The sequence below is a fragment of the Aegilops tauschii genome, chromosome 1, assembly GCF_002575655.3.
Source record: "Aegilops tauschii subsp. strangulata cultivar AL8/78 chromosome 1, Aet v6.0, whole genome shotgun sequence".
NCBI lineage: Eukaryota > Viridiplantae > Streptophyta > Magnoliopsida > Poales > Poaceae > Aegilops > Aegilops tauschii.
The window spans coordinates 268,726,295-268,734,943 of record NC_053035.3 but is presented as its reverse complement, the minus strand read 5'-3'; the positions used below and the strand labels follow the sequence as shown (position 1 = coordinate 268,734,943).

Here is an 8,649-nt window from a genome sequence, read left to right as displayed (position 1 = left end):
ATGCCCAATGCTCCTTTTGGTGATGGAAATGGAATACCTACGATACACCACGCCCAGAATTGGCCATGCTGCCAATGTTCAGCCTGCTGTAGAGGCTTTTTGACTGTTATGTTGCCATGAAAGACATTATGCACAAATTTATGCCATCTGCGCCTGAAGTACTCAGTAAACTCAAGGGATACACTATGGAAAGCACGAGGTGTCAGATGATGGATGTTGAAGATGAGTTTGGATCTGTTAGGACGTGTCTGGTCTCTATTGTTACTTCTGCTGATGCGACACCACAGCCAAGCACCTGTATGATCTAATTTTCCCGATCATCATAGTTTACCCCATTTTGTCACCCAGGCTCTCTAAAACTCCAGAGGAACTGGTTAATCTCTATTTACGGAAGATGAACACCAAGATTAATTGTTGCAACTTGCTCAAATTACATTTGTGTATAAACTGATATCAAAATCGCTCTTATTCACTGAAGAAGGCCACAGCAACCCCACAATGTGATTTAGAATCAATGGCGGCCTCCTTGTGCAAAATCAAATCTTAGCACCATGTCAGGACAAATCAAGTCTCAACCGTCCACGAGGTCAAAATGACTTTTTTTTTCTCTCATTAAGCTCCTATGTGCCGCATGGTTTACCTGCGCTTCCGAGATTTGCCTCTAGATTTCCCCTTCTTTTCAATATTTTTTACCCGATACCCAAGAGCGGCAGCATCAGGTTTCTCCAAAGAAGATTGCTGGGCTGCCGTGAGTGCTAAAGGTGACCTTGCTGAAGGTACTGCCTTGGATCCACCAAACATATTCAAGGCTGAATTCAGTGCGGGTGCAGACGGAGCTTCCCAAGCAGGAAGATTAAACAACTTCCTCACAGCGGGTCGACGCATAACTGATAAAAAAAACAAAGTATCACATGTTATGAGCTATTAGACCATCAAACAGAACCTAATGCCTTGCAGCAATCATCGTTGTCTCAGTTCGTAAAGACTCGAAACATACTCACCAATACCATATACGAGGGAGAACAAGTTCGACGTGACCCAGTAACAGAAAATTCCCTGGGAAGGAGAAACGATTAGGAGATTAGGACGAAATTGTTGAATACTGTGAAAATGGATATATTTAGCACACTTGACTAGCTCCTCTAGAAAATATCCATAGGTGAAAGATCTCAATATTGTTATACCTTGGCAAAATTCATTGTGAACGGGACTGTCATGAGTGCCATTCCTCTAGAAAATGTCTTCATTTTATCGGCCATAGAATTGCCCTCCATCCCTTCCTGCAGGTTAAGCTGACATAACACAATATATTCACTATATTAGAGTGCAGTACTGGAAAATAAAGTAGCCAGCACAGCAAAATTTCAAATTCACAATCAGTGGTAAGAAATTCTGGATGTTCGGTAAATAAAGGGTGCCATTAAACTGGACGCAGACATGAAGAGTTTGTTTACAAACAAATGCACCATTTGACAGGGATACATGCTTATGCACTTATGCAAGCAAGATGGTATAGAACAGAAACGGAAGGAAATTCAGGTCTGGATCGTATATAAAAAATGATCGCCCCTAAATCCTACAACACTAAGCATGCAAGCAAGAAGCAGTGACAAACTGCACACCTCCACTGTGGCCAAGAAGGTCAGTGCTGCTAACACAGGACAGATGTAAAGAGGATCCGGGGTTGTCAGATCAGTAAACCAAAATACTCCTCCTCCTTTCATTGAAGGGACTTTCTCAACCATGTTATTTATCTACAATCAGAAAAACAGCAAGGTAAATAGTACATTTATTTTCTTCAACAGATAGTATAAAATGGAACAATCAGATGGGCAGAAAGAAGCAAGACTTACAGCAAAGAAAAAGCTCATGAACATTGGCCCTTGGATTAGCATTCCTTTTAGTGGACTAAATGGACTAACACCATGCCTAAAGGAAAAATACCAAAAGTTAGAGTAACTGCACCAAAGAGCAGTATTTCTAATACTTCATGCACCACATAAAAAAAAGCTATCTTCACAATGTGTTCAATAGTGAGTAAGGTGCTCCCAAAATTTTGAACATGGTCATTTAACACAAAAATAATTAAAGATTAAAAAACGTGGCTAACATAATTTTTAGACCATGAAAAGTACTCCCTCCGTCCGAAAATACTTGTCGGAGGAATGAATGTATCTAGACGCAATTTAGTTTTAGATACACCCATTTTCATCCATTTCTCCGACAAGTATTTCCGGACAGAGGGAGTATATATTAACCAGAAAATAGACATCCATTGTTATTGAAATAAAGACAAGAATAATCTAATGAAGGTTACATACTTTTGAAAGAGTGCGGTCATTTTATACTTCCCCTCTAACGCTGTTTTTGGATCCGTACTCTGTATGAAATAAACTTGAAAGGTTAAAGCATGAGCTGCATGAAGTATCTAACTAGCAGAAGTTAAATAACTGTTCTCCATGACCCACTCTCCCATGAGTTGGCAATACATAGTATATTCTATACAACAAAAGCACAATATCTCACATCCATTGCATCCTTAACGGCTTCCATCTCTGGTTTTATTGCCTGAAAATTGGACAGGTTTGAAAGAAAGAAATAATCAGCTGAGAATTTACATGAAGGAAAATCATTCCTTACCTACTAAAGTACTACCGACAAATAAATAAATTCTCAGAAGACTGAAAGAGTAAAAAATAAACTAAATACAGTGATAGCATAGCATGTGACTTGCTAAAGATATCTTATGAATATAAGACATGTTAAAACCATGGGCCATGCTTGAAATAGCCTACCAAAAAAGCCAATCCTAAACATGGAGCAGCCCAGCCCGAAGCATGTAGACATATATATTTTTTCAATTAAAAATATCAAATTGATTACTTTAAAGTAAGAAAAATGGTGTCTTCTAATCATTTTCCTATGAAGTGTTTCAAAATTAGTTCAAGCTTCCGGGCTGAAAAGAAAGCATTGGGCAGGGCCAAGCCGCTGATGATGGTAGGAACCAGATCCCTACCAGGGCGTGGTCTCAGGTTGTAGGGGTGGAAGGAGGGATGGCGTGGAGGAAGGTGTGGTCGCCGGCGCTGGGGCGCCGTCGTTGCGTGCGCGTGCGAGAGAGAGAGCGCAGGGGCGGCGGCTAGGGTTAGGTCTCCCGGCTCCCTAAGGAAGCCGAGCAAATATGATTGCTTCTTGCTTAATTCCAAAACGGGTCCTTACACGAGTTTATATAATCCTCCTAATAAGATAATTGGGCTAAGCCTGTAATAACGATAAGATAAACTGGGCCACAACTAATTGGGCTAAGCCCCTAATATGCCGGTCATAACATCTCTCCCCGCCTGCACAAACAGCTCGTCCTCGAGCTGGAAGGCGGGGAAGATCAACGGTCGCCAAACACCTCCGCGTCAACTGGGGCGGGCTGGTTGCCGAGCCCGGCGGCGGGGGGGTCCTCCTCCATGTAGTCTGCAGCCTCCAGGTAGAAGAGTCGTGGGCAGATGTGGCCCGGTACGTAGGGCTCGTCGCAGTTGAAGCACAACCCTTGGCGGCGACGCTCGAGTTGCTCCGCCGGGGTGAGCCGGCGGAACGGGCGTGCCACAGCCGCGGCGAGGGGCGCCGCGGAAGCCTGGGCAGGCCGACCCTGCGTGGGAACTTCCGACCAGGGTGGCGGCCCAGCGGCCCGGGGCGGTGGTGCCTGCTGGATGGCCACCGCGCGACACTCGAACGCGCGGGCGTAGTACATGGCCGTCTGGAGGTCCTGTGGCCCGCGCATCTCCACGTCCACGCGGATGTGGTCCGGTAGGCCGCCGACGAAGAGCTCGGCCCACTGACAAGCCGAAACGCCGGGGGCGTGGCACGCCAGTGCCTGGAAGCGGTCGGCGAAGTCTTGCACCGAGGTGAGGAACGGAAGACGCCCAAGCTCCGCCAGACGGCTCCCGCGTATAGGCGGACCGAAGCGCAAGAGGCACAAATCGCGGAAGCGCTCCCATGGTGGCATGCCGCCCTCGTCCTGTTCGAGGGCGTAGTACCACGTCTGCGTGGCTCCTTGGAGATGATACGAGGCGATCCAGGTGCGGTCGGGCGCTGTCCCCTGAAAAATTGGTCGCATTGGTTGAGCCAATTCAGGGGGTCGACGGTGCCGTCGTAGGTCACGAACTCCAGCTTGGAGAATCTCGGCGGCGTCTGGACGTGGACGACGGGCGTGTGCGTCTTGTCAGCACGGCGCAACGAGGATGACGGGGCCGAGTAGGCGGGCATCAGGGTGCCGCCCGGGAACAAGGGTCCGTCGACGCTGGCGAAGGGCTCGGCGGAGCCCGAGGACCCGCCAAACTGCATGGCCGAGTGCGTCGCCGGCGGGGACAGCACGTGCGGCCCGACCGAGGCCGTCGTGTAGACTGGCTCAAGGGACCCAGCGAGCCAGGCCGGTAACAGAGACGGCGACGAGGGAAACCGCACCTGGTGGATGGGCACCCCCGGACTCGTCGTCGGGATGCCCAGGGCTGCGGTCGCCGGTGGCGGCGGCTGCAACTGTTGCCCCTGCTGCATGGTGGAGGCGACGGGGGTTCATCGCTGGTGGCGGCTGCCACGGCAGCTGCTGCATGGCGGCGGCGACGGGGGTCGCCGAGGATGGCGGCTGCCACGGCGGCGGGCGGTGGCGAAGGGCATAGGCAGTTGCGGCCCATAGGATCTCACGAGGAACGTGTAGATGCCCGTGACCGCCTGGGTGAGATCCCGGATGGCAGCCGTCATCTCCTCCGGGGTGAAGACGATAGGGACGGGCGCGGCGGAGGTGAGCGGCACTGGCAAGAGCAGGGCGCTGGCCGTGGTGGCCATCGGGCAGTCGTCGCGGTCGGCAGCGGGAGGGTCGGGGTGGGCGGCGGCGAGGACATGATCGCACCGAAGCTATCTAATACAAAATTGGTAGGAACCGGATCCCTACCAAGGCGTGGTCTCAGGTTGTAGGGGTGGAAGGAGGGATGGCGTGGAGGAAGGTGTGGTCGCCGGCGCTGGGGCGCCGTCGTTGCGTGCGCGCACGAGAGAGAGAGCACGCAGGGGCGGCGGCTAGGGTTAGGTCTCCCAGCTCCCTAAGGAAGCCGAGCAAATATGATTGCTTCTTGCTTTATCCCAAAACGGGTCCTTACACGAGTTTATATAATCCTCCTAATAAGATAATTGGGCTAAGCCCCTAATAACAATAAGATAAACTGGGCCACAACTAACTGGGCTAAGCCCCTAATATGCCGGTCATAACAGATGGACAGGTATAAGAAATAGCATCCAGAAGCTGCAACCGGCGGGCGGGGATATGTGACCGGCGTCCGGTGTAGATGCGACTGGGGCGGTGGTGGAGGACGTTGCGACCGGCGACTCCTCGGAACCGGCAACCGCCCGTGGCAAGAAGCTGCATCCGTGGTGCCAGCAAGCTATGACGGCGACGACCATGCGCCGCGACATTTGGTGGAACCGGCGATTCAGGATGTTGGCACTGGCGATTTGGGGTGCTGGAACCAGCAACTAGCGGTGCTACAACCGCTCATAGTGGGAGCTGCGACAGTGGCAGGAGCTGCGACCGCTGAACGGCGGTGCTACAATCGCCAACAGTGGAGCTGCTGCCCGTAGCGACGATGGAGCAAGGTGTTGTGGCCATCGACAGCAGAGCATGTGTTTTGGACGGGAGGGACCAGCATTGCATCAAATTGCACCACTACATGATTTCATGTGGTAAAGATAAGGTTTCAAGACTGGGTACCATGATTATGTACTTGGTGAACTATATGTACATGAATAACAAGTAATTTGCACAATAACCTTGCAAAAAAAGTAATTTGCACAATAGGAGAAACACAAATATTTACATAAGAGGTAGTTAACCACCTCACCACTCTGCCACAACAACTCAACTGCTCATGTGTCTATCTGGTAGTCTGGTCATGTAGGGAAGACAGTGATTACATGTTCCCCCAATGACACTAGTTAGGGCATTGCGGTAGACTATGATATAATCCAGCTTATCCAACCAGCTTTTGACTATTTTGGTGTTTGTTTAACCAACTCTAGTTCGCTATTTTCCCACAGCAGATTACAAAATAAGCACAGCGCAGCACAGTTCAGCAACTGCAAGCAACCTTACACTTAGATCTGCATAGGTTTTGACCCACACGTACACTAGCACATGAAGCAAACAAACAGGCTAGAAAACGCACGCTGAATGAGACCGAGGGCACTTTACATTTAGCTTTTGGGTGGACTTCAGCTGGCTAACCAGCACTGGTATCGTCGCGGTCCGGATCAGCACCGTCGTTAACGCGATACAAGCCCACCTGAGCACCAGACCAAATCCCACATGAGAGGCGAATATGAGCAAACCAAGCACACGACCCACAGAAACAGATCGCGAAGCTTACCAGTTGAGACCGGTGAAGGTATGTACGTAGTCAATGAGGTACTGCAGCGCGGCGACGGGGAAGAAGGAGTCGGCGGCGGCGGCTGCCACCTCCCCCGGGAACGGCGCCGGTACCGACGAAGCCACCGCCTCCGCGGCGTCGACAAGGACGCTCGCGGCAGCATCAACCTCTCCGGGTGGGTCCGGAGCGGGGGCGGAGGAGGAGAAGCCGCGGCGAGGTAGCCCCGAGTGGTGGAGAGAGAAGGGGAGGAAGTGGTGTAGGGTTTGGGCTGCTCTGGAAGCGGGCGGGAGCGGGGAGCGGAATGACGGGAGTGGCTGTGGCTGAGATGAGGGGCTCGGGGGTTCATCGTCGTTGGAGCGGGTGAGCAGATGCGGGACGGATGGGTGGAAGCGGCGGGTGAGGTGGTGGGAGAAGCGGGAGGCGAGGCTCCTCCGCGCGGCGAACGCCATGGGCCCCGGCTTGGTGGGGTGGAAGGCGGCGCTCGGAGAGGAGGCGGCGGAGCCGAGACGGCGGCGGGAGGAATGGGGTGACTGAGCCTGACTGAGCCACCGGGTGTTTGTTGTGGGCTTTTCTTGTTGAGGGCTTTTCAGTACAACGTCGTGGGTCAGATGTGCGGGCCTGGCCCTTCAACAGTTATAAGATTGCGCTAAAAAACCTAAAAGGGAGATTACACATAATTCGTCACTGTTTGCCTAAAAAAACATAATTCGTCACTGTTCAAAATTCAAGTCATGACATGAGTCATCAGTGTTTTCTTCATAAAAATGACAGATCTAGGCTTGATATCCAGTTATTTTCTTCACAAAAACAGTCAAGTCATCATTGTTCTGAAAAATCAATTGTTGTCCCTCCCAATCTATATCTATATCTATACCTAATATTAAAGGGAGGATTGTTTCTCCATGTCTTCTGGTCAAAGACTTTTTTTACGTCCCGTCATACGTCAATCACTTTTTCTAGTCAAAGGCTTTTTTTACGTACATCAATCTCATCGATCAAGGGCCGGCCCAATTCGCAGTCCTGGCCTGAAAAAAAATATCCAAAATAAAATAGCAATCGTGGGAATAGAACTACCAACCTCACACTGGCTAGTGGCGAGGCTATCCACCCGAGCTAGCAACATCAAACAACTAAGAAGGGGCTCTAAAATTAAAGTGTAACGACAGCAGCAGATCCGTTTTCAAAATTTTATTGAAGAAAATGTGAAGAAAGTTTATTCAAAAAATGGAAAAATGTTTAAAAGTCATGAAAAAAAATCAAAATCAAAATAATAGAATGAATTATTGTTTCAAATTTGAAAAACATAAATATTTTTCAAAACTGTGTTTTTTTATTCTGAAAAAATCGAATTCTGAACAATTGTTTTGAACTATGAACATTTTTCTAAAAGTAATTTAAAATACAAACTTCAAATTTTCTTAGTGAACATTTTTAAATGTATGATAAACTTTTTTCAAATGCATGCTGAACAAATTTTCTATACAAGATGAACATTTTTTTTCAATACAGTGAACTTTTTTTGAAACATGGATTTTTTTAAAGATGATCAACATGTGTAGTTTCAAACATTTTTTGGAATTTGGAATTTTAACTTACTTTGAACGTGAACAAAAAATTGAAACATGAATAAATTTTGAATCATGAACAAAATTTTGATTATCAAACAGTTTTTTAAAATTTAAACAATTTTGGAATTCTGAACTTTTTTACAAAAGGTTTGAGTTTATGAAAAGATATTTTCTATTTTTTCCTTGGACCTTTTTGGGGTCATATACAGTGTATCCCCCGTTGCAACGCACGCATGTTTGCTAGTTCCTTCTCAATGAAACTAAGAAGACGTACAATGTCATCAGTGTCAATGAAATCTTTCTTACAAAACATGGTGTCAATGAAGGCCAAGAGATCTCACCATACCTAAGCTAGCACATGATGAACACGTCAGTATGCTACCTATTCGTCTCCAGTAGTAGCCAGCTACTCTACTCCTGGAACCAGATAAAGGGCCAGTTCTTTTGCAGCTTATTTCAGCTTATTGTCAAAAAAAAGCTATAAGCTGAAAAGAACTCATTTTAGAGAAGCCAGCTCAGCTTATTTCTACCTCCTCCTTCACAATGAGAAAAAGCTGGGGTCGGGTGGCTTCCCGCAGCTTCTGACTTAAAAACGAAAGGGTATAGGGACGTGCCCCTCAAGTTTGATCTTATTACATCAATATTGCCACCCCAGTCCCGCACAGAACCACCGGTCGCAA

The 8,649-nt window shown here is 48.3% G+C and overlaps 1 protein-coding gene across 1 annotated transcript; it reads right to left on the bottom strand.

Moving 5' to 3' along the window:
- Window positions 1–384: 384 nt before the first annotated feature.
- Window positions 385–6,973, bottom strand: LOC109761948 (mitochondrial inner membrane protein OXA1). Its single transcript, XM_020320759.4, has 9 exons — window positions 6,402–6,973; window positions 6,227–6,317; window positions 2,527–2,568; window positions 2,322–2,380; window positions 1,854–1,929; window positions 1,623–1,754; window positions 1,185–1,292; window positions 1,002–1,056; window positions 385–887 (listed from the first exon to the last, which is right to left on the bottom strand). Exons 1-9 carry the CDS (start codon window positions 6,848–6,850, stop codon window positions 637–639), a joined length of 1,263 nt encoding a protein of 420 aa, XP_020176348.1. The 5' UTR covers window positions 6,851–6,973; the 3' UTR covers window positions 385–636.
- Between the last annotated feature and the right edge of the window lie 1,676 nt (window positions 6,974–8,649).

Coding starts and splice junctions, on each gene's coding strand:
- LOC109761948 (XM_020320759.4), bottom strand. CDS start 6,850: ATGGCGTTCGCCGCGCGGAGGAGCCTCGCCTCCCGCTTCTCCCACCAC. Junction 1,293..1,622: donor CCTTCTTGGCCACAGTGGAG/GTGTGCAGTTTG, acceptor GTGTTATGTCAG/CTTAACCTGCAGGAAGGGAT. Junction 888..1,001: donor CTCCCTCGTATATGGTATTG/GTGAGTATGTTT, acceptor TTTTTTTATCAG/TTATGCGTCGACCCGCTGTG.